General features: G+C 33.8%; 4 protein-coding genes across 4 annotated transcripts; 3 read left to right on the forward strand and 1 right to left on the reverse strand.

Moving 5' to 3' along the window:
* Positions 1–1,083: 1,083 nt before the first annotated feature.
* Positions 1,084–3,834, reverse strand: LOC103498726 (patellin-3-like). Its single transcript, XM_051090075.1, has 4 exons — positions 2,389–3,834; positions 2,167–2,291; positions 1,897–2,038; positions 1,084–1,804 (listed from the first exon to the last, which is right to left on the reverse strand). Exons 1-4 carry the CDS (start codon positions 3,685–3,687, stop codon positions 1,547–1,549), a joined length of 1,824 nt encoding a protein of 607 aa, XP_050946032.1. The 5' UTR covers positions 3,688–3,834; the 3' UTR covers positions 1,084–1,546.
* A 10,278-nt stretch (positions 3,835–14,112) lies between these two features.
* LOC103498725 (protein NRT1/ PTR FAMILY 5.10-like) lies at positions 14,113–16,379 on the forward strand. The gene is made up of 4 exons (XM_008461458.3): positions 14,113–14,288; positions 14,387–14,604; positions 14,682–15,193; positions 15,495–16,379. Exons 1-4 carry the CDS (start codon positions 14,174–14,176, stop codon positions 16,297–16,299), a joined length of 1,650 nt encoding a protein of 549 aa, XP_008459680.1. The 5' UTR covers positions 14,113–14,173; the 3' UTR covers positions 16,300–16,379.
* Positions 16,380–16,528: 149 nt separating this feature from the next.
* LOC103498766 (protein NRT1/ PTR FAMILY 5.10-like) lies at positions 16,529–19,517 on the forward strand. Its single transcript, XM_017046940.2, has 4 exons — positions 16,529–17,617; positions 17,688–17,905; positions 18,024–18,571; positions 18,698–19,517. The coding sequence occupies exons 1-4, from the start codon at positions 17,485–17,487 to the stop codon at positions 19,503–19,505; spliced, it is 1,707 nt and encodes a 568-aa protein (XP_016902429.1). The 5' UTR covers positions 16,529–17,484; the 3' UTR covers positions 19,506–19,517.
* A 587-nt stretch (positions 19,518–20,104) lies between these two features.
* On the forward strand, positions 20,105–24,339 carry LOC107991676 (protein NRT1/ PTR FAMILY 5.10-like). Its single transcript, XM_017046939.2, has 3 exons — positions 20,105–21,771; positions 22,251–22,810; positions 23,493–24,339. The coding sequence occupies exons 1-3, from the start codon at positions 21,349–21,351 to the stop codon at positions 24,310–24,312; spliced, it is 1,803 nt and encodes a 600-aa protein (XP_016902428.1). The 5' UTR covers positions 20,105–21,348; the 3' UTR covers positions 24,313–24,339.
* Positions 24,340–25,746: the final 1,407 nt, after the last annotated feature.

Here is a 25,746-nt window from a genome sequence, read left to right on the forward strand (position 1 = left end):
AAAGTTCTCTCTCTTGCTGATTTCTAATACAAAGTTCTCTCTCTTGCTGATTTTTAATACAAAGTTCTCTCTCTTGCTGATTTTTAATACAAAGTTCAACCATTTATTATTCATTTTTACAAAGTAGTATAAAGTAACCGAGTTGTCTTAGGAAGTAACCGCTCCTTCACCGAACGAATCGGGAACAAAGCATCGGGTGTGTCGAGATTGATCTGAGATTGAGCCTCGAGATATGACTTGCTTAACTTGCTGAAGAGTCAAATCATCGAGATTGGGTCGGGTACTCCTGAGCTTAACCGAGTTCTTCTATAAGCAATAGAATTATGGGTCGGAATCTCTCAAGTTTCACCGAGATCTTCGATAAGTAATAAAATTCACTCTTCTTCTTAACAACATCAGCCACTAACTCTCAAATCATTATAGAACCAAATTCCTTCTTCATCTCACAAACCCTTAAACTCAGGAAAAGTTTAGAATGAGAGTTGATAATGAATTTGGGGAGAGCTTGAGAGATTAAATATGGAGAGAGCACGAGAGATGGAAAGATCTTGATCGATTCACTGGAGAAAGCTTGACAGAAATCAAGAAAACTAGGAGACATGATAGAAATTGCAAAGAAGAACGTGGAGTAGAAACCCCAAATTTTATATTTATGAATAGTTAAACCAAAAATCTGGTATAGTTCATATTGAACTAGGTAAAAGAAAAAACATCTCAACCCTTGAATCTATAGAGTTCATTGGGTAATCTATCTATATATTTACCTTCAAGGTATTATATTTGTGATAAGACTTATCAAAACCCATCAACATGAAAAAGAGAGACTTTGGAACTTCTACTGATACGTGCTCTGGCCAACTCTCTCTCTACAATTATTTTGGTTCATCCAACAAAGTAATTATCCTTTTAATAAAATAGTCATTTTCCACAATTTCAAAACTCCATTATCAAAAGCCAGATGAGAGAACAAAAACAGGCTGGATGGCTTTGAAACTTGTCGGTCAAGTCATTGGCAGAAAGCTAATCATGCCAAGAAAATACAACTGTATTAACAAACATGAATGATCAAAGAAGAAAATGAAATTAAGCGCAACAAATCTTTTGATTTAAGGTAGAAAAATAAACCAATACACAGATTGAAGGAAATAGAGTAACAAATAAATAATACAACAAATTTACACAAATATTACAGAATACTATCAAGAGAACCAACACAAAGCCCTCTCCTCTCTCTCTTGTTCCTGGGAGTCCAGACAATTTCAGACAGCTCTCCCCGCCAATCTAGCTGCAACCCCAAATGATCACAACAACCAAGCAAACATGGAAAGAAAGAAGGCATACAAAAGAAATCCAACTCCCACCCACCAATCCTGTTTGTAAGACTATCCAAATTGGAGAAATAAGATTTAAATTTTTCAACAAATGGAACAAGAAAAGAAAAAACACTGTATCATTCATAAATAGAGAACCCTGCTTATTGTGTCTGCAGTTTTGTGTTCATCATCAAATTGAAATAGGTGATTTGATCAAAGCTTTTGCAACTCCATCAATCAGAAACGGGTTTGGTCTTTGATCTGTACAACAAGATCTTCTTCTTCTTGGAGCTCAAATTGTCGATGGTGAGCACAATTTTACCAGCTTCGCCAACCCTGTAGCTGTTGGAAATCACAGGTTCATCAGCTGGCCCAAGCTTCGTTGTCTTTTGTACAATCACAGTATAGCCACCTTCAGCACTGGGCGAGAACTCTGCCCCATAGCTGACATCCCATCCTACAACTCTCAATTCCCAAACCAGAAGGCTTGGCTACAAAAACAGATGGATCTGCTTTTAGATTCAAATCAAATAAACAGAGAAAAAACACAAGACATTCTGATAAGAACATGTCCTCCTCCTACCTCAGAAATTGGGAATTCAACAGTGTGTTTGGTTGCTGCCTTAATGGCAACTTCAGTAACAGGGTCTTCAACGGAAAATTCTTGCTCGCCTTCCCTGCTTAATCCACCATATTGAACTGGTACTTGTTCAGGAGCAACGTACCTGAGAGAGGAACACAAGGAAACAAAAGTGCAGGCCAAGGCTAAATGAGACTGACTGAGACATAATGGCGGAAAAATGAAAAAGACAAATAAAACAAATCAAAACAAAATTTGTAATTATACACTCACTTGAATAGGGTCTCAGCAGTCTTGGATGGTCCAGCGAACACAAACTTGCTTTTCGTTCTCTGAGTGAAGAAGGGGCTGATCATCCTGTTCACAGCTAAGTACCACCATGGCACGTTGATGAACACCTTCAGAGGAATTAAATCCATCCATCGTAAGTCCAAACAATTATTTAATAAAATTGTTTTGGAGGGAGAAAGAAAAATGAAATGAATACGGCGATACCTGTTTGGCAGCGAATTCAGGATAATTGTCTTGGAATAGTTGCAGAGCTCGCTTGGTGGCGTTTCTGAGCTCCCACTTTGTGAGTCCAGGCGAGTTTTTGAGGTCGTTGACTTGAACAATGGTGGAGATGCAACTGGGGCTGAAGTCGAGCTTTCTGATGCTCTTCTCCAAAAACTGAATCCTCCATCGCAAGAATTTGAGGCTCTTTTCGTCGTCAGAGAAGGTGGTCTGATACAAGTCCTTGTTCTCGAACTCACCGAACACGTTGTAGCAGACTGGGTGGCCTTCCCTGTCGACGCCATGGGAGAACACCACTTTGTCCCACTGGTTCCCCAAGTCCTCGTCCAGAAGAGCCTCGATGCCGAATTGTTTTCGCCAACGAACCGTGTTCTTGATCATAGTGAAAGCATCTTTCACCTTGAAGTCTCTGGCTCGGAGGAATTTCAACAGGATCACATCGCTCCTTTCGTCGCCGAGGAGAGGAATTCCCCAGATAAACACCTCCTCTGGTGGAGGTGGCGGTACAGGCTCCGCCGCTTCTGCTTCGGCCTCTGCCTCCGCCTCTTCCTTGGGAAGGGTTGGTTCCTTCGGCTCCGAGGTCGAGACCGCAACTACAGTTTCCTCGATCGCTTCCACCGTCTTGGCACCATCTTCGTCGATAACTGCCACTTTTTCCACCACCTTCGACGTGTCTGCCGCCTTCTCTTCGGGTTTTGGAGCCAAGGAAGTCTCGGGCGCGGGATTAGGAGTGATTGTATCTTCCACCGTGACCGTGACGGTCACGGTCTCTGGTTCTGGTTCTGGTTGGGTTTTGGGAGGCTCTTCGACCACATCCTTGAGAGGTTGTTCCTCGGGTACAGCTTGGGATTCCTGTTCGATTTTAGGGTCTTCGGCAGGTTTGTCAGTGTCTTCCTTCTTTTCCTCGGTCGGCTTCTCTTCTTCCTTGGCCGGGGGAGGGGGTAGAGGGGCAGTGAAGTCGTGGTTATTGAGAGCCTCCTGAATCAGAAGCTTAAGATCGGCCAGCGCCTTCCTCTGCGACTCCGGAAGCTCAGCAACAACGTTGGTCTCCTCCTTGAAAGAAACCGACTGAGAGATCTTCTCAAAGTCTTCGGCCGCCTTGGGCTTCTCGGCCTCTGCAACTTCCTCCACCGAATCAGGGTTCGCAGGAGCAGGAGCAGGAGCAGGGTCAGGTAGTTCCTTCTCAGGGGCAGGAGGCGGAACAACAGGAGGTTCTTCCGGGACAGGCTGGGAAGAAGGCGGCGGTTCGGCAGCAGCAGGCTTCTGGGTTTCCTCAGCCATGATTAGAAAGAAGGAAGAAGGAGAGAGAGTAGAGAGTAGGGAGTAGGGAGTAGAGAGCAGAGAGAAGAGAGAATAAGGAGTATATTGTGAGACAGAGAAAGGAAGGAAGGAAAGGGATGGAAATAGAAATAAATGGAAATAGATTGGCGTGTGAATGTTGGGAAATGATTATTTTAGTATTTATTTTTTATTGATAATTAATTGTTTTACGTAAATCAATTTTTTTCAAAAATAGAAAAATGTTACAACCTACTAAAATAAATCTACTAAAAAGACAAAAAAGAAATTCAAATGTATAAAATATTAAGAAAAATTATGGAAACGATAAATTAGTTTGAGTTACAACGAATCAGTATTCAAATATTACCGTCTATATTTTTATAAATATTTGTTTTTGTGGTTGATTTTGTTAATTTGAAAACAGTTCGAAAATGAATTGTTTGATATTTATTTTATTTTGATAATAATGATTTGGACACCCTAGCAAAGAAGAAGAAAAAGTATGCGAGAGGAGGGGTATGTGTGTTGTTTGCCGTTGTAATGATAAGAAAGAACAGACTGTCAGAGCCCTTCGCCAGCTGTCATACCATTTTGTTTGTGGGTCCTTCTCCTCTTTTCTATCTCCTTCACATCCTTCTCCTCCCCTTCTTTTTACAACGTTATTCTCCCTTCTCAAACTTCCAATCATCAATTTCATTCTTTTAACTTTACTCTTCCCTTTCAAATCATAAAATTTAGTTTTAGAAGTAGGTGTATGTTTGGTACATTATCTAAAACCAAACACCTAAGTAAAGTTGTATTATATATTTTCGAATATGTGTTTGATGGTATGTTAAATTCTATTTAAAAAATGTGTTTCAATCTATATTTATAAACCATAAAACTAGTCTTACTTAATTACTAAATTTTATTTTATAAACTATTATTAATCTATTTATGAACATATTTTATGTATAAAAAATTTATTAAATTACAATTTTAGTTCCTATTTTTCGAATAAAGTTAGATTTTAGTACGTAGTTTGATTAAATCTCATATATAGACCTTATCACTTGACAACCTTTATAAATAGTCCTTAGAAACGAGACTATTTTGTATGATTTTATCAACTAAGAAAACCAAATTTCAATTATGAACTATAGTGATCAAACTCAGTCCTTTTAAAATCATATAGATCGAATTTGTAATTTAGCCTAAATTTCATATAATTATTATTTTATATTATTATATAATTTATAAATATTATATAATATACATATAATATTAAAAAAATAGATTGAATTCATAACATCACATATTGAATTTCTAAATACTTTTGTATATATTTAATATAATTTTATTTTTCAAAAATTGTAAAGTTCAAAATCTATATATGATAAAAACATTAAAAAAAATGTTGTTTTCAGACTTTACACTGCTCGAATTGCATGGTCTAAAAATGATTTTTACAAACAGAATCCAAATTGTCTACCAAACAAATATGGATTGAATCATAAAAACATAAAATAGAATATGAATTATCTATCAAACGTACTTTAAATTATTGTGGTCACAAACTTGTCCTATAATTAATAGGATCATCTAGAGTTTGGTGTCATTTTACTACTATTTAAAAGTTTTCAATTTTATTCTAAACCTTTTAATTTACTAACTATTTGTAAGAACTAAATTTATTCTCATAACTCAAACCAAACTCAGAATATTGCAAGCGGATACCATTTTTATCTTACTTTTTTCGTTAACCCTGTGAATAATAATAAGAAAAAGAAAACACTGTTTCCAGAGTGACATTAGTTGTCATTATCTTTCTCTTAACCTTTTAAAAGTGGACTAATATACATACATAAAAGTACACGACTTTAGTTTAAGAATTGCCAACTAACCTTGATGATTATCTAAGCCAAGTGAAGTTGCTACAATCTCCAGCTCTAATTAGTTTGAGTTTTACGTGCAATTTTTTTCCCACAAGCTTTCTAATTTTATTATTATTTTAGAAACAAAAGATATTCAAATTTAATTCGTGATTGTTTTTTATTTTCACGTTTTTTAAAAAATGTAAAAAATAATCCAAACGGGTTGGGTATACTTAACATTTAAAAACGATTTTAAATAACAATGTAAAATAGCTCATTCTAAAAAAAGAATTATAGTTTTGTTTTTTTAGAAATTATGAACATAACATGCATCATTGTATTTTCAAATTTACAACTAACACACAAATTTTAAAGTTTGAATTCGAATTTCAAAATTTTAAATTGAAACTAAACGTGATTTTGAATACAGTAAAAATAATATTTTATTTTTGTTTTCCTCTAAATTCTTTGTTTTTCAAAATAAATTTCGGATCACGAACCAAACAGACCTTAGATTTTAACAGTTTTATAGTTTAAATCAATATACATTGATTCATGAATTTCATTTTTTTTCTCTTTAAATTCGAAAAAATTACTCATGTTTAGGTAAAATTTCTTATTATACTGTCCTCGATTTTAAAATATAGATATCAAACGAGGTTATAAACATTTGAAATTTAAATGTAACTACACAAGTTATATTTATCATGGCATGTTAGAGAGTAATCCTCATCTTGTGTCATATTTTTAAGCACTCCTAAATAAGTTTTAATCAATTAAAATTAGTTTCAAATTCAATTGTATACTTTTAAATAGTATTTTTTATATCGTCCAAATTTGTGTTTAGTTTAGGATTGAAAGCAATTTTAAAAATGATAAAAAAAGATTTGAACCATTTTAAAATGGTATAAAAAAGAAAAAGAAAAGATAAGTATCTCAACAATTACTAATTCTTTTTTCAAATACTAAAATCATATGTACGAATTAACTGTTAGCGGACAATTATAGTGTGTGGCAGGTTGAATTTAGGGATTTGTAGGTTTATCGCACACTTTTGTTTTCTTTTTATTTTATTTTACAAATATAGCCTTAAAAAAGTCAAATCAAATGATACAAAATATACCCTTGCCACAAATATTAAAAATGACAACAAAATATTAAAGTTTTTTTATCTAATGATAATTAAGTAAATATGTCCAATGACATTTAAGTAAATAAAGTAATGTGATATTTTAAAAATAAGACGTTATTTATCGACTTTGGTAAAAGAACATAAAACACTTTTTTTGTAGTTTATATTTTTAAAATAAATATATATTTTTCTTTTCGCAATCCATTAACAAAAATTTCAAAATCTATTATCGTAAATCTAAAATTTTGGTATATCAAACACGTATCAAGTGTGTATCAAAATGTGTATTGAGCGTATATGAAATATATATCAAATGTATCAAGTGAATATTAAATGTTTATTAGAAGGATATCAAGTATATTAGAGTGAATATGGATAATATGTTAAATGGATATTAGTAGTGTATAAGCGTACGAAGAACATATTAGAAAAGTATCAAGTGTACATCGTAATTATATAAAATGTATCAAATGGATATAAGTAGTGTATATTAGTATGATGTCGAGTGTATCAAGTATGTACCAACATCGTTCGTTTTTTTTGTCATCTTCAAAAGAAATCTGTATTAATCTTTTTTTTTTTTAATTTTTGTCGTAAATTGTTAGGGGGAGGGGGGAGAATTTGTGTGTTTTAATGATTATACATAAATATATACTGTTCCGTATGTTGATTGCATTTGGTAAGCATAAAAAAAAATGGATAGAGATGATTCCAGCCCGTGGTTTTCAAAAGTCCAAGCAAGGCTATAGGCTTAGGTGGGATTGGGAAGGAGATAATTCCTTGTGGTTTGCTGGGCGTTGAACCCAATTTGTATAATATATACGGACATGGCTGTCGCAGAGAATAAAATCTCGGATTCCATTCCTGCTGGGACCTACTTCTATTTGCCACTCACGTTTATCTCTCTTCTCTTTCCACACCTGTCCTTTCTCTTCCTTCCGTTTCTCACAGCCTGTCCACTCCCCATATATCATTGTTTCCCCGCCGGCAGTTTTCTTTTATACAAATATTACAGGTATAAAATTCAAAGTATTCCAATGACAATAAATAACTCTATTGATTTAATATGCAAAATCTCAACCAAATTTAATTTATTGTTGTATCAACTAAACTTATTGTAAACCATCACCAAAACAAACACTCTTTCTAAAATAAATATAATATTGCTCAATTTCAAAAACAAATATAAATATTTATTTTTTCATAAAACAATAACATTGAAGGCGTAAAAGAGAGAGAAATGCTTTGTTATTTTAGAATAATGGACCATACATGGAATTGAGTTTAAAACCTAATTAAAGTAAAAGTTACGGCCTAAAAGAAAATGTAAATCAATCTATTTTAGAATATAGACACAGTTTGATTTAAAAATAATTGAAATATATAATATGATATAAAAGTAGGGGTATTTTTGTCAGGTTGTTAAATGAATGCCGAGTCTGGTCTACGAATCTATCTGGTTATTGCCCCCACTGGCCAAGCAAAGTTGTAGCTTGTTGTTTCTCTGCTGTCCCTTTCTCTCTATCTTCAATTTTCATATAAACCACCATCATAAATTAGGCTTTTTTAAATTAAAAAAAAAAAAGTAAACGCTATATATATATATATATAAATATATATATATATATTTCTTTTACAACCACCATAATATAATTTGAACTTAAAATTTTAGATTACGTGCCGGAATGGGTTTCAAGAACATACAGGAAAAAATCCATTAATATCATGAAAGTGACATATAGTCTTATGATGGAAAATTAAAAAAAAAATTATTACAAATGTATTTAAATGTTTGAGTTAAGCATTTCTAACTTAATAATACACACACGTAGACATTTATTTATCTCTATTTTTAGAGGTATATCAATTTTTTGTTTTTTTTTAAGAATGACCTATTTTGAGAGATTAAAATAAAATTTAACACGATTATTGTGTATACTTACCTTAATCAATTTTAAATGCATTATTTCTAGTGTTTACTAATTGATGTCCAATACACATTTAAAATGTTTTAATTTATTGTTTGATGTATAATAACTTAACTTGCTGATGTATCTAAAATACACCCACTATAACTTTTAGGGCTTCTTACACATTTTTCATAATAGGTTCAATAAGTTAGGTCCACAACACATAACTGTTGGTTTTGCAAAAATATCAAAATCCGAACTAGCCTAAATTTGAAAATGGAAGATTACAAACTTGCTTTCACGTTGTGTTTCATTGATACATTTGATTAGTTTGATACACTTAAATGTTTCACCGATAAGCTTGTTACATTTGATGCACTGTTGATAAACTTGTTATATTCAACAAATTTGATTCGCTTAACACATATGATATGTTTGATATACTTGATGTACTGCATATATATTTAGAATTTATTCACTGATACACTATATTGATTAAATGCATTTGATATACTTGAAGTCTTGCTTATATACTTTATACAATATTGATATTATACCGATAAACTTGATTGATTCTTGATAATGGTTCGCTTTACTAATATGTTAATTGTTGATATACTTGATAATGATAAGTTGAGTTATATTATTTATATACTTAATAATGCATTGATTTATACCATTAATACAATTGATACATGATTTATTATATACTTAACCATCAGTAGCTACAGGAACTGCAAAAATAAAAATCACATAGTAAATATATTAACCAAGTATTTCATATAAGTACATCATAACACTGATATACAAAACTAATACAAATTAAAACCAAAACAGAACCAACGTAAACAATTAAAAGAAGATAATTTGAAATCAGATTCACCTCCAAAATACACATCGAAGAAAGTAGAGAACAATCATAGACGAAATTAAATTACTCCGATTAACAACCATTATGTTTCATATTACAATTAATGTATCATTGATATTCTAAAATCAAGATTAATGCAATATAAAAGAGGTGAGAAAGAACAAATCGTAGCCTAAGTTTAAATAAATTTATAAATATGAGATATGAGGAAAAACAAATTGTAGCCTTAATTTCAATACATTTATAAATATGTGTGATTCACAAAAGAGAAGAAGGAAAAGATGATGATCAAAACTCTTTTACCAATTGTGGACACCAATTACAATATACTGATTATGAAGAACAAATCGTTGAAGCAACAAAATATTTTTCCTATAAGAGAAATTGTGAAGAGGGAGAAGAGGATAAACCTAAAAGAAACAAACAGAATAAAAGAATTAAAAGCTTGAAATAGAAAATATTGAATTAAAAATTTGCTATATTTGTAAAATTGGAAAAGTTGATGCTATTATTGCTAAACCATATTCTCACAGTGCTACCCAATACAAATTCTCCTAGTTTATGTTTATTAATTATTACTAATTGAATAACAAAAAGTAATTATTTTGACATAATGATTATGATCGTGAGTTTTATCATCTTTATTTTATCTTGAATATAAAAAGTAGAATGGTGGAGAATTATTGTTCACTAAAAGGGTTCTATTAAAAAGTAGAAAATTTTAATAAATTATTTTCACTTCATACAACAAGATCATTAAAATTTAAAATTTATTATAATTGATTTTTTTTATAGAAAGTGTAAATATTTCATCAAATGTTATATTATTTACCACTTCTATTCATTAAATAATTAAAAATAAATAAACTTGCCTCTAATCATGATAAAGGAAACTGCCAAACAATGATAATGAGTTTTTCTTACCAAAGGGTAAAATAATATTTACAATATATATAAAAAAAATCAAGGTTTACTTTTAAAATTAATCATTATTTTAAAGACCTAAAACAATGGAAACAAAACAACATGGATGTTAAATAAAATTTTAGAATTAAAAAAAATGTTGTTTTAAATTTTAAACTTAAAATTATCTATGTTAAATTATACTTTAGTTTCTGGTTGTTTTTAAGGTAGATTAATTTATATTATGATAACAAAGAAATTAAAATAAAGAAAAGAAATAAATTGAAGAGACATTTTTTAAATAGTAAAATATTAAAACTATTTAAAATATATAACAAAAATTTAAAATTCACCATAGGAGTTCAATAAATTATGTTATAATTTAATTTTTGTATTATCTATAATAATTATTTTAAAATAAAATAAGATGAAAATAAATAAAAGGATATTCTAAAATTTAAATTAGAATAATTACATTTTCAAAATTAATCAAGGGCAGTATCAAAATGCAAAAGATGGGTTAGGCGCATAAAGAGTGTGTTTGAATTGACTGTTGAAGTATTTAATTTATAAAATAATTCATTTAAGATAAATTGAGGTATTTGACATTAGTTTAAAATAACATTTTTAAAATATAAAACAATGAAATAAATTATTATGGAGAAAACACAACAAAATTTTAAAACAAATATTTATTTGGTGTTTACTGAGTAATTCCTCCCAAATATCTAATTCTTTTTCTTCTATTTTTTTTCTATTTTTTTTCCTATCTATTTTTCACTCCACTTTTTTTTTTTAAATACTTCTATTTTTTCTATTCTTTTTTCCTATATATTTTTCACTCCTACATTCTTTTTGTTTTTTTCTTTAAATACTTCTATTTTTTCTATTCATTTTTTCTATCTATTTTTCACTCCCATGTTCTTTTTGTTTTTTTTTAATACTTCTATTTTTTCTATTCATTTTTCCTATATATTTTTTACTCCCATTGTTTTTCTATAATACTTTGAGTATTTTTTAAATGTGTGTTCATATACATTCAAATACATAGATTTGCAAATATTTGTCTTTCAGCCAAATCTACTTCGTCTTAACATCTGTAAAAGAAATCAATGAAAAACTTGATCATTTAGTTTATGAAATGGAGATGAATGAAGAACGTGATCGAATTGCACATCTTTTTGTATAATATTATTTTGTCTCGAAATTTTTTTTGATCTTATTTATATTATGTTGTTGGAAATCAATTTTTGTTTTTTATGGTTATGTATTTATATTTCAAGATATTTGTGCTTCTAAAATTGAATTGTCAAAAAAGAAAATAAAAAAATAAAATTAATGTTTAGCCAAGTAACTAAAAAGTTAATAATTTTAAGATAATATTCAAAATTTGTGTATTTCTTTATGAAATTAGTTCATAATGTTTAGTAGTCTTGAGTATGGTAATTTGACCAAAGTATAAACATGGTTAGTACAAGACAAACCGAAAACATTTACGAATAGATCAAACCAAACGTGTAAGTATTTAGATTTTAAGCTCATTTTATAAAAAATATTTTTTAAAAAATGTATTCTTGAAAGAAAATTTTTGTTTATAGGCGATCCAAATGCATCCTAAGATTTCAAAAAAAATATTTTTGAAGAAATTCATTTTTATTTAAATTATTTAAAATACATTTAAATAACTATTTTAGATTGCTCGTAAAAGCTCTAATTTTTTTTTAAAATAACTTAATTTTTAAATTAAACATTTCAAAGCATGATACAAACATAATAGATTTTAATTTTTGTCCATTTCCCAAATATAAACCATGCTATGTAACCAAAAATTTAAATTTAAATTCGAGTTTGGGCTACAGGCTACTCGGGTCTCGGGCTTCACAACATCGATGAGATGACAAGAAGTCAAATCCGATAACTTACAGAGGAATCCGTGGAAATGACAAATATAAGAATATAAATTAGAAAAATAGCAAACTCTTATTTTCTTTTATTTATGAGAAAGCTAACTGTCTGAAATAGTTTCCCACTTTTTTGTCCGAAATTACCCCTCAATGGATGAGAACTGTCCAGATTCAAATATAGTATATTTAAGAATATCGGAAAATCAAATAAAATATCCCATATCTGATTACAGTGTATTTGTGAATACACCCATTTATGATAATTATTAACTAAATAAAAAACTTATTATATTTTTTCAAATATCCCTAAACATATTCAATTGGTTTCAATATCCCATAATTATTCCGATTTTTACCTTCAATAATTATATATTCAAACTTTAGCTATTAATGCAATGAACACGTCCTAAAATTTTAATGCAATGAATAATTCCTAAAATAACGATAAAGATGATGCAAGTAGCAAATTCCAACCATTCCCTAAAATTATGGCAAATATAACGAAAATACTTAAGTTTAGAATCAAATCCCAATACTCTCCCTAAAATCATGCCAAATAAGATGTGATCTATCTTTAATTTTGCCAACCACTCGGAATTAAGGGAAACGAAAATTTGTACTAAAAGAAGAAGTGGAAAGCGACGGTGCGGGTGGAAAGCCATTTGAAAATTTGAAGAATGTTAGGACCGGAGAAAATTTGAAGAAAAATTTAAGAACTTGGTATTTTTTACCGATACAGAAAACAGAGGAAAAATCCAAAGATTGAAGAAGAAACAGAAGTGTGAAACGAAACAACTCACCGATACTTTGGGTGCAAACCGATTACAGTGTATTTGTGAACACACTCACTTATGAATTATTAACTAAATAAAAAAAATTAGTATATTCTTTCAAGGGTCCCTAAACATGTTTAATTGGTTTCAATATCCTATAATTATTTTGATTTTTACCTTCAATAATTATATATTCAAACTTTAGCTATTAAATATTAACACAATGAATACGTCCTAAAATAATGATAAAGATGATGCAATAATTAACTATTAATATAAACATTAAAAAAGTAACGAAAAATTATTTAAAAGATTCAAATCTCAAATCTAAGTAAAATTCAAATTCAAATTCCAACCATTCTCTAAAATTATGGCAAATATAATGACCCTCTCTAAAATCATGCTAAATATGATCTAAAAAATAGAAGATTCACCGGAACACAATCAATCAGAATTAAGGGAAGCGACAGTGCGGGTGGAAAACAAATGCAGATGGGAAGCCATTTGAAAATTTGAAGAATGTTAGAAGCAGAGAAAATATGAAGAAAATTTTGAGAACTCGTATTTTTTACCGATACATGCAAAAAATAGAGGAAAAATCCAAGGTTGAAGAAGGAACAGAAGCATCCAAAGGTTGAAGAAGGAACAGAAGCGAAAAAAACCATCGATACTTTGGGTGGTGCAAACCATCGATACTTTGGGTGGTGCAAACCAATTAAAAAAGGAAGGCGTGCAGACGATGGAAAAGTGACGGAAAAGAAACCGATCGTGGAAAAACGGAAAGCCTTTAAAAAATGGAAGAACAAATGCGTCAGAAAACCTCTACAGAAGATGGTCTGTTTTTGTAGGAAAAATTAGAAAATTAAAAGAATTGTATAGTATGTATTAATTACAAGTATTTGTGATTTTTGTAGTTAGGGGTCTATATTGCAAAGTAGATAGAGGTATTTAAGTCATGATTATCCCATTTATACGGTAGAAATTCACTGTTCCGCGGTTTTGACAATTTATCATTTATGATTTTGATTCTCCTTGTGGCCCCTAACTTACATATGGTTGAATTTAAGTAAAGATCGTATCTCTTCATCTTTCAGATCCCATCCAACTCCATTTCTTCCACTGTTTGTCCTCCCTTCAAAAATGGAGCAGCCAACTCCACTACTCAGCCAGACTGTGGAGAGCGCCGTGGATTTCAAAGGTCAGCCAGCCCTCCGATTCTGCTCCGGTGGTTGGAGGTCCGCCTCTTTCATGATAGGTTTGTATATTATTAGTTTATACAATTACATTCATTTACCCACCAAACTCAACTCCCAGTTCCCACACACTTCTATATATATTCTCCATTTGATTTAGGGGTAGAGGTGGCAGAGAGATTTGCTTACTACGGAATCGGCTCCAACCTCATAACTTATCTGACCGGCCCACTCGGCCAGTCTGTGGCCACTGCCGCCGAGACCGTTAACATCTGGTCAGGCATCTCCATGCTACTCACTCTCCTCGGAGCCTTTCTCGCCGATTCCTTCTTCGGACGATATCGCACCATTCTTTTTTCTTCTGCAATTTATGTCTTGGTATCTCTTTCTGCTCCTTCTTTCCATCGCACTTTGAAGATGATCCTATTCCTGATCCTCTTGAAAATTCCTTACAGGGACTGTCACTCCTATCTTTCTCTGCTATGCTTCCTACAACCTCCTCCCAGAACTCCCAATTTCAGCTCATCTTCTTCTTCGTCTCCCTGTATCTTATAGGGATAGGGCAAGGTGGTCATAAGCCTTGCGTACAGGCTTTTGGAGCCGATCAATTTGACGCCCTACACCCTCAAGAGGCCAAATCCAAAAGCTCCTTCTTCAATTGGTGGTTTTTTGGTGTCTGCGCTGGCACCTTTGTAGCCATTTTACTGGTAACGTATACAGAGGAGAACCTAAGTTGGAGTTTGGGATTTGGAATTCCTTGTATTATGATGGTGATTGCATCGTTTTTGTTTCTATTTGGGACCAACACGTATCGTTATAGTATCAAAATGTATGCTAAGACCCCATTTCTGAGAATCGGCCGGGTATTTGTGTCTGCAATCAGGAATTGTAGAGCTTCTTCTACGGTCACCTTTGATGAAGAAGGAGATGGTCCAGATTTGTCAGAACAGAATACTGGACAGTTCAGGTAAGAATATTACAAAATCTTTGCCCAATATGAAGTAACTAGAATTTAGTCTATCATATTCATTTAATTCTTTAAACTTTAGATGATGGTTCTATTTTTCTCTGATTGTCATTACTGCTATTGAAATGCTAACATAAGTTAGAGATCATAGTGACTTCCGTATTTACAGTTTTCATTAATTCAATCAAAAACTTCAGTTGCTCTCTACTAATGGAAATGAAGTGGGTGGTGTGCAAGTTAATCAATTGGCATAATTGCCAACATACAGTGTTAACAATCGTTGGATCCTCAAATTTGGCAGTTTTCTTAACAAAGCTTGCATTGTGCCAAAGGACTCCAACAAACATGGAGTGATGTGCAGTGCCAGCGAGGTTGAAGAAGCAAAGGCAGTTCTTAGAATTTTTCCAGTATGGATTACAGTCCTTGTATTTGCTATTGTGTTTGCACAGGACTCTACATTCTTCACCAAACAAGGAGCCACAATAGATAGATCAATTTTATCAGGCTTTATCATTCCTGCTGCTGCACTCGATTCATTTGTTCCACTTTCGATCGTTATCTTTATTACCATCTATGATCTTTTATTTGTTCCTATAGCCAGAGCTTTTACAGGAATACAATCTGGTATCACAACACTGCAGCGTATAGGAACTGGGCTGGTCGTGTCTGCCATTTCAATGTTGGTTGCAACCATGGTTGAGAGGAAAAGATTAAGAATTGCTGATGAACACGGTCTGGTTGATAGGCCTGACATAACAATTCCAATGAGCTTTTGGTGGCTAGTTCCTCAATATACCTTGTTTGGTTTGGCTGAAGTTTTTACATTGGTTGGTCTCCAAGAGTTTTTCTACGATCAAGTTCCAACAGATTTGAAAAGCATGGGCCTTGCCTTTTATACTAGCGTCTTGGGCATGGGAAGCATTTTAAGCAGTCTTTTAGTTTCTATTATTGATGAAGTAACTGGAGGCAGTGAGCAGAATAGTTGGTTTTCCAACAATCTGAACAAGGCACATCTTGATTACTTTTACTTGCTATTGTCTGCGCTCAGTGTTGTTGCCTTTGTCGCTTTCCTGTTTGTTTCCAAATCACATGTACACAGCAGGTAAAAAAGTACGACTGCAACAATTCTTATCTATTGTAGCCTTGTATTATAATATTTACACTAGGCTATAGATTTTATCTCGTATGATACTTGGTTTAGTCTCTTTGAATTGACTTTCTACATGCTCAAAAGTGCATTTCTTTTACTGTAAGGAAAATCTCTTTTTAATCTATTGAACAATATACATGAAAGATCGCATTTATTGTCCATAACCTTTCAGATGGTTTTGTTTCGTTTGATGCTGAGAACATCTTTGAATGGTTTGTGGAATGAATCTGGTAAGGCCACAGCCTTAATTTATTTATCAACAACGGGGGAATGCTTTGAGAGCTTCTCGATCTCCACAATTCTCAAAGAGAATTCTACTATAAGTCTGTTGCCACAAAAGATGCCCCTCTTCAATTACAGAGTATATGAGGGAAAATAAACTGACCCAACTAACAATATTCCTATGGGCCCACAAGATAAAACTAACTATAAGTCTCTTTCAACCTTACTTATTCTTTCTAGTGTAAACCTTAAGTCCCGGGGACTTATCAGAATCTCTTAGAATTCTCTCTGTTGTAGTCTTGCAGAACTTCATGTTATGCATGAGTTTGAGGAGAAAACCATGGGTTAACCATTTCCATCAAAACGACATTTTCCCCCTAGGGTCGGATGCTTCTAGTGGCAATTTATTTATTTACTCATTATCTTCTTTTTGTTTTGATTAAACTAATTCGACGACTCCCAAATTGTGGTACATCTGGATAGAACTTTGGGAATACTAATTCGTGCGAGGAATATTTGAGGCTAGTGGGCATGCCTCATCAACAGAGTTTTCTATTTCAGCGAAGCCCACGTTTGTATCTAGGGTCTTTCTGGGAGGCCAATGGATTTGTAATAGGCTATAATTCCGACCTCATGTTTGGATTGATTTCGTTTGTAAGTCCTATTACATCTCCTTTCCATCGTTATCAACCTAGGAAACAGCCAAACACGTTCCCAACGAAATTACAACTGAACGAACTTAATAATTTGAATTTAGAGAAACAAGATAAACGGTGGATAATATGAAGGAAGAAAAAGTGTTACTGTTAGTGTCCACTATTTCTCCTTCCTTACAATCAACTCGAAGTCGGACAGCTTCCTTGGAGGTTCCATGTCCTTTTGAATTGGCAGCGTCAGGGTGGTTGCTGCTCTTCCAACTATGGACCTCATCGACTCGATGGACCACGCAACTCCGCTGCTTACCGACATGGTTGACGGCGCCGTTGATTACAAAGGTCAACCTCTCCTCAGATCCTCCTCCGCCACTTGGCGATCCGCATCTTTCATCATAGGTGAACCAAATCTCTCTAATATCTTATCTGTACTTCCTCTTCGTCAATTCATTCGTGATTCTCATTTTAGGGATGGAGGTTGCTGAGAGATTTGCTTTCTACGGGATCGGCGCCAACCTCATAACCTACCTGACAGGCCCCCTTCGCATTTCCGTCGTTGCGGCGGCCGAGATTGTCAATGTCTGGGCTGGCACCTCCATGCTTCTCACTCTCTTTGGAGCATTTCTTGCCGATTCCTTCTTCGGACGATACCGTACTATTGTTTTTGCATCTATTTCATATATTTTGGTCTCTACTCTCTCTCCCTCATCATCATTTTCTTTTTGATTTCCATTTAAACCGTCTTCTTTGGCTTCTGATTCTGTCTTGATCCCCTTGTTCCCTTAAACTTTGGAATTTCGAACAGGGACTGGGGTTGTTGGTTCTGTCTACGCTACTTCCTACTGCAAGCTCCTCCATCTGCGCAATCCCTAACAAATTCGCGCCCTGTTCCTCTCCCAAGCTTCACCTCATTTTATTCTTCTTATCTCTGTGTCTAATTGGGATAGCACAGGGTGGGCACAGGCCCTGCGTCCAGGCTTTTGGAGCCGATCAGTTTGATCCCCAAAATCCCCAAGAGGCCAAATTCAAGAGCTCCTTCTTCAACTGGTGGTATTTTGGTGCGTGCTTCGGAATCGTGGCAGCCATTCCGACTATATCATATGCGCAGGAAAATCTTAGTTGGGCTGTGGGATTTGGAATTCCTTGTGTTTCAATGGTCACTGGTTTCATTCTTTTTCTCCTTGGGACCAAGACTTATCGATTTAATACCCTGAAGCAATCGGATAAGAGCCCATTTTTTAGAATTGTTCGGGTGTTTGTGGCTTCTATTAGGAATTTGAGAGCTCCTGCCTCATCAATCACCTTTCAAGACGAGCAAACTGCCAAAGATTTGTCTACTTCTCAACAATTCAAGTAAGAATATTACATCCATTTACCAGTGAAAATGAGATTGAAAGTTCTTTGATGGCTTGAATCATGACGGTTTTGTCAATCATTGTTTTTCTTAGACAGAATGCATATTATTGTTTGGTGTGACAGGTTTCTCAACAAAGCTTGTATTATTGTTCCTATTGATTCCAACCAAACTGCAATGACGTGTAGCATCAGTGAGCTTGAAGAAGCAAAGGCAATTCTCAGAATTCTTATAATATGGGTTACAGTTGTTGTGTTCACCATTGCGTTCTCACAAGATGCCACCTTCTTCACCAAACAAGCAGCTACATTGGACAGATCAATTATGTCGGGTTTCATCATTCCTGCCGCTTCACTGGAAGCACTTGTTTCTTTCACAATAGTTATCTTCATCGTGGTCTATGATCTTTTGTTTGTTCCCATTGCCAAAAAAGTTACAGGAAATCCATCGGGCATAACGACATTGCAAAGAATAGGAACTGGGATGGTCATATCTACTATCTCTATGGCGGTTGCTTCTCTGGTTGAGAAAAAACGTTTGCAGACCGCACTCGAACATGGACTGATTGATATACCTGAGATGACAATTCCAATGAGGTTCTGGTGGTTGGTTCCTCAATATGTGTTGAATGGTTTGGCTGATGTTTTTACAGTGGTTGGGCTTCAAGAGCTGTGCTATAATCAAGTCCCAAAAGATTTGAAAAGTGTTGGACCTGCCATTTTTATCAGTATACTTGGTATGGGAAACATCTTAAGCAGCCTTTTGATATCGGTCATTGATACGGCAACTAAAGCCAATGGGCATCGCAGCTGGTTTTCCAACAATCTTAACAACGCACATCTTGATTACTTTTACCTCTTATTGGCTGCCCTTAGTGTTCTTGGCTTCGTTGCCTTCCTTTTTGTTGCCAAATCCCACGTTTATAACATCTGACTCAACGTACAATCTCTCTCTCTCTCTCTCTCTCTCTCTCTCATTATTAACAAATCTTTTTTGGGTTAAATTTAAGTTTAATTCTTAACCATCCATGTGTGGCTAGCTGATGAACTTTCAAAATTGTCTACTGGATCCAATTTTGTGGTTAATAGATTAAAAAAAATTATTGTGTGAAACTTATATACTAAACTTAAAAAAAAAACGGAACAATTTATTATATTCTAGATTAGAGTTTCTTTTTCATTTTGATCAAATCAACATTTGAAGAAGTTTACCGATAAGTTGATTAGCTTAAGTTTGATCGATTCATATCATAGATTTAAATTGTATACTTACAAAATTGAAGATTTTAATTATACAATTTCTAAAATTTTGGGATATAAATTCGTATTTGTCCTAAAGCTTGTCTCTTTAATTGTAACTTATTTGTAGGCATACCTTCTCTTCCTCTGCCCAATGCAACACTAGTCTAATATGCTAGTTTAAGCCTAGAACTCTGTCTCAAGCAAGATTAAAAATGTCGATCAAACATCTAATCCAATAAGGATAGTTATGATGGAAAACAGTATTATAAACTTAGTCCAAACAACTTAAAGTAAACATCCACATCCTAATTAATATGAATTCAATGCGAACCGATAACCGAAAACAAAGTCATTCACCCATGTTCAGAACATCCTTCAACAACAAGTTGCACAAATTACAAAAGAGACAACTAAGGGAGGAAAGAGTTAGCCATTGATCTCGATCTGTTGCTAAGCACTGCATCAACGTATTTCTCTGGGTCTATCTACTAACAAACTCGATGTTTTAAGCTTTGAAATTCTGTATGAATAGCAGTCAAATTCTCCATGAATTTTAGAATCGCTTGTTGTTGCATATGCTGTTTTTCCATCTATGTATTAATGTTCTCAATACTCTTCAAAATCAGTGACATATTCCCATCCATTGCAGGTAGTTTCTTCAACTCTGTACGCATTTTCAAAATTTCTCGCTCCACAAAATCCAACCGTTCTTCGCTTTTCTTGGCCATCTTCTTACGCTTGCCCAGGTTCAATTGCTCTGATACCAAATTGGTAGTATCCCACAGTGATGATTCTATTTTTCAATATCCAAACATATTTACAAAATGAGATAGAAACTGAAAGCAAACAACACTATTAGGATCTCAATCCTTTCCCAACTAAAACAAAGATTCAAGAACAAACTTTAAACAACATAAAAGACATAAGAAAGTAAATAAAACACGGCCACCAACGTACTACTAATCCCCTTATCTTCACCAAAATTCTGCACACTCTCTTCTTCGATCCTCACGGCCTAATCCCCTCCTACTACTAACTGACTGCTGGGCCCACCGTGACGATAACTTTCTCTCACATTTCTCTCTTCCATCTCACCTGTCAACTTCCCCTTATTTATAGGGTCGTAAGTAAATAATAACAATTGTCTAACATTTTCCCTCGATAAAAGAACAAAACAACGATTAAATAGATGAATAACCCATAATCGAAGCATTGCGGTTTAAAATCTATCTAAAAGAACATACATGAACCAATTAAGCAATAAAACTAAGGAAATTCTAAGCTTTTATAATAAATAGTGTGAGATGAAGAAAACAGAGGAATAAATGATAAAGGATGTAAATTGATTAAAATTAAAGTAGTGTTATGGTTAAGAAGAGAATCAAGGGAAAGCATGCAGAAGGGGATAATACAAGATAATAAATAGTAGGTGCAGGTGTAGGTGCAGGTGTAGGATAGGAAGAAGGATATTTAGAAATCAAAATTGGGATTTCCAAAGCAAGCATGCAGTGAGACATGTATAGGAAGTATAGGAAATGAAGGAAGAATATGGTGGAGACGAGGGTTTCAACCAACTGTCCCTCTCTGCTTCTAATAAATTACGACGGGGATGGATGGATTTCATTTCAAATTTCGATTCCCAATTCCCATATATGGATGATTCGCCGATCTTAAACGACGCCATCCCGGGCAACCGGCGATCACAGTCGGGAGGGTGGAGAGCGGCGGGGGTGATAATCGGGGTTGAAATTGCGGAGCGGTTCGCATTCTTCGGGATAAGCACCAATCTGGTAAGCTACTTGACGGTGGAGATGGAACAGTCCATGGCCAGCGCCGCCCAGAATGTAAATCTATGGATTGGAACAGCTTCTTTGCTCCCACTGGTTGCCGCCTCTTTTGCTGATTCCTTCCTCGGACGCTACCTTACAATTATCCTCGCCTCCGCTCTTTACATCCTGGTTCCTTTCTTTTCTTCATTCTCTTAAACTCTTGCATTATTTATTTATTTATTTAATCAATTTTCTCCATTTCCATATACATATTACATTTACCCCAATTCTTATAATTTATGAAGTGTATGAAACTAGATGTAAGGATATTTTTTAACTAATTAGTTTAGTAGTGACTTTGAAACTTTTGAATGTTACCCAAAGTATAAAATTTAGGACATTTCTTTTATTTAGCATACTTTAAAGCCTTAAATTTTAATTTGTAAATATACTCTAAAATTTACAACAATTTTCGACGCTTAAGTTAATGTTTATCTTATAGCGATTTAGTTAAAATCTATAAATAAATGTGACCTTCACTTGATTAATGATACTTTCACAATACAAAATTTAATTCACTAATTTAGGAACTAAATTGTCTCAATTTGAAAGTATGGTTACAATTAATTTAAGTTGAAGGACTAAATAATGAGTGAATTGAGATGCAGGGACTTGGCCTGCTCACGCTCTCAGCTATGCTTGCTTCACCAAGCAGTTTCCAGGGTTCTGGCTCTGCTGCCTCGGCCGCCACGGGAGCTTCAGCTCGCCCTGTTCTCCATGTCGTGCTCTTCTTCAGCTCTTTGTATTTGGTTGCATTTGCACAAGGTGGTCACAAGCCTTGTCTTCAGGCATTTGGTTGTGATCAATTTGATGGAGAAGATCCTCAAGAATGCATAGCCAAATGCTCTTTCTTCAACTGGTGGTACTTTGCCACTACTCTTGGATCCTTCATTGCTCTTATCATTTTAAGCTATATTCAAGATAACCTCGGTTGGTGCCTGGGCTTCGGCATTCCCTGCATCTCCTCCTTAGTTGCGCTCCTCGTCTTCTTACTTGGAACTCAAACTTACCGGTTCGTTACGATAGCTAACGATGAAGAGAAACCGTTCATGAGAATTGGTCGGGTTTTTTTCAATGCGGCTCGAAACTGGAGAACGGCATCTTCGGAGATTGATATTTCAGAGGAAGGTCAAGACGCAATGCTTTATCGAAGATGTGGACAATTGAGGTAAGCTAATTAGTTGAGTTTTGTCTCTCTTATTTTTCTTTCATCTGTTGATGTTGATTAAGCGCCGTTTTCCTCCTTTTAATTATTTGATAATCTTCTTGTGTTTACAGTTAAAATGTTAGTTTTATAATTTATTTTGTTAATCTATTTTTATAGTTTGATTTCAATTCAGAAAACAGAAAGTTGAGATAACGCGCTAACATGGACTAGCTAGGAAGCAGCAATTCTACATTTGTCTATTCCATGTCTCTTATATATGGTAGGGAAGCAGCAACATAATACATGATGCTAAATCTATTCCGAACACGAAGGAAGATTTATTCATTTTGATCATTTAAAACGATATATCTCAATCTTCTTTTTAAGTTTGGACAAAATTTCAGATGGCTTTAATTTAAAGGTATAAGATGTTGAAGTTTTATAGAAATTACTTTTTATAAGATGTTGAAATTCAAGTAAAAGCATTCAAATTAATAAATAGACATTTTATATTGTTTAAATAAGCTAAAAATATATATTGATTATTTATATTTTACTCATACGAGTGACCTTTATATTTTGCTTATTATGAATGTTTTCCTAACTTTTTTAATTGAATAAGATCTGGGTTTACCTATTGGACACGTGAATTTTCAGTGTACGTGTAGCTCTACCCGCAACTCACCCAGCTTTAAGTTGACAGGTTCCTTAACAAGGCTTTGGTTGCTCCAGTGGACTCTGATGACGATGGGAAAACGTGTAACATAGTCGAGGTAGAGGAAGCAAAGGGCGTCCTAAGGCTCATCCCCATTTGGATAGCAAGTTTGAGTTATGCCATCGTTTTATCACAATGCTCAACCTTCTTCGTCAAGCAAGGTTCCACCATGGACAGATCAATCAGACCAAGCTTCAAAATACCCGCTGCTACAATCCAATGCTTTGGCTGCATTGCTGTTGTGCTCTTTGTTCCGATCTATGACCGACTTCTGGTTCCGATAGCGAGAATATTCACCCTCAAACCCTCTGGAATCTCAATGCTACAAAGAATTGGAGTTGGGATGTTCATATCCACTCTTTCAATGGTGGTGGCCGCTCTTGTTGAAGTCAAGAGACTAGCAGTCGCTCGAGAACATGGGTTAACTCAAAACCCAAACTCTACGATTCCTATCACCATCTGGTGGCTAACTCCTCAGCTCCTCCTCCTCGGAGTTTCGAGCGTTTTCACAATGGTAGGTTTGCAGGAGTTCTTCTATGACCAAGTTTCGAGCGAGGTAAAGAGTGTGGGACTTGCACTATATCTGAGCATCTTCGGGGTCGGGAATTTACTTAGCAGCCTTCTTGTATCCGTCATAGAAGAAGCAACTGGTGGAGACGATGGAAGAGGTGGGTGGTTTGCTAACAACATAAACAAGGCGCATCTTGATTACTTTTATTGGCTTCTTGCTGGCATTGGTAAGGTAGGATTACTTGCATATGTATATTTTGCCAACTCCTACGTATATAAATACAATGTAGAAAGATGAACGGTTTAATCCTGATCTTCATCAAAACGTGACTCCTATATTTTTTAACTAAAAAATTAATGATCTCATCAACACAAAAATAACCCTAAACTTGTCTTTTTCAAGTATTTTTTGGTTTACCTTGGCTTAAACAAATTTAAAGAAAGTACAATATAATTCACATTTTTGCGTTTGTTAATTACATATCATCCTTTCTTACTTATACATTTTAATTTACTTCAAGCAAAGAACGTGTCATTTACCTGAAACTGTTATACATGGAATGTGTTATAATGCAACCCTTTATGTCTATTGTTTCTGATTTTCTTTTACATGTAAGAGTTAGAATTCATATTTATGTTTAATTTTTTAAATTAAATAATTAAATGTTGGAGGGTCAATACTCTATAAGTGGTAAGTTATTGGTATGGACTCTGATTTAAATATTATATAAGTTTGAATGTTTAATTTATATGAGTCTTTAAGAGACCCAATGAACTGAAAAAAATGAACAACTCAATCCAATCACGAGGTTTGATAATTCTTTACAAAATATTTTGTACGAGTTGACTCCAAGAACAAAATAGTATTTTACTCCATTACAACCATGCACAATGAAGTACCATTTTGTAAAGGATTGAAGGGGTATTTTTCTTTTGGTTAGAGCCTCTCATTTGAACATGATTTGTGGGGCTTTAACAAACGCCAATCAAAGTAATTAGATGGGACAATTTTGAATGTAAACTTAGATATTTTAAAAAAGAGTGAGGAAAAGAGAGGTGAAAAAGATGAATGACAAAGAATATCATTTATGGATGGGAAGCACCAAAAGGGAATGAAAGTGGAGACCCAAATAAAAGGCAAAGGCTTTGTTGTGGCAATGAATGTGTGGTACGTTATGCTTTCCTTCCTTGCCCTCCTTAATTTTACCTCAAACAAACACAAACATTTCTGATTTTATTAGAAAGAGAAAGTACACACAATCTTAACCAAAAAGCAATCAATTCTCAACTTTTCCACACGCCCTTTCTTCTCAACTGTGTTGCACCGCTTTTCCTCATTCATTACATTTTTATTTCATCTAATATCTTCATCTCTACATCACAAACAAATTTAGCATTTAGGAGAAGTAAAAAACTGATGACTTCTTGGACACTTTTCTTTCTTTGTCCTTCCTCAAACTCGTTGCATATCATAATCTTTTTGTTCATTGCTACTGCTATTTGTAATAAACGCAATTTTCTGACTTTTTATGGTCACTGTAATATTGATTACGATCCTACTTGGTAGGTGATGAACTTAGTTGAATCTTTAGATCGACAATCCGTAATAAGATTATGATCCTATTTTGTAGGACTTTAATTCTCATGTTGGCTTGCTCCTCCCCTATGAACATTTAAAGGCTCATGTTGGCTTGCTCCTCCCCTATGAACATTTAAATCAAACTTTAACGCA

The sequence above is a fragment of the Cucumis melo genome, chromosome 9 (genome assembly GCF_025177605.1).
Source record: "Cucumis melo cultivar AY chromosome 9, USDA_Cmelo_AY_1.0, whole genome shotgun sequence".
NCBI lineage: Eukaryota > Viridiplantae > Streptophyta > Magnoliopsida > Cucurbitales > Cucurbitaceae > Cucumis > Cucumis melo.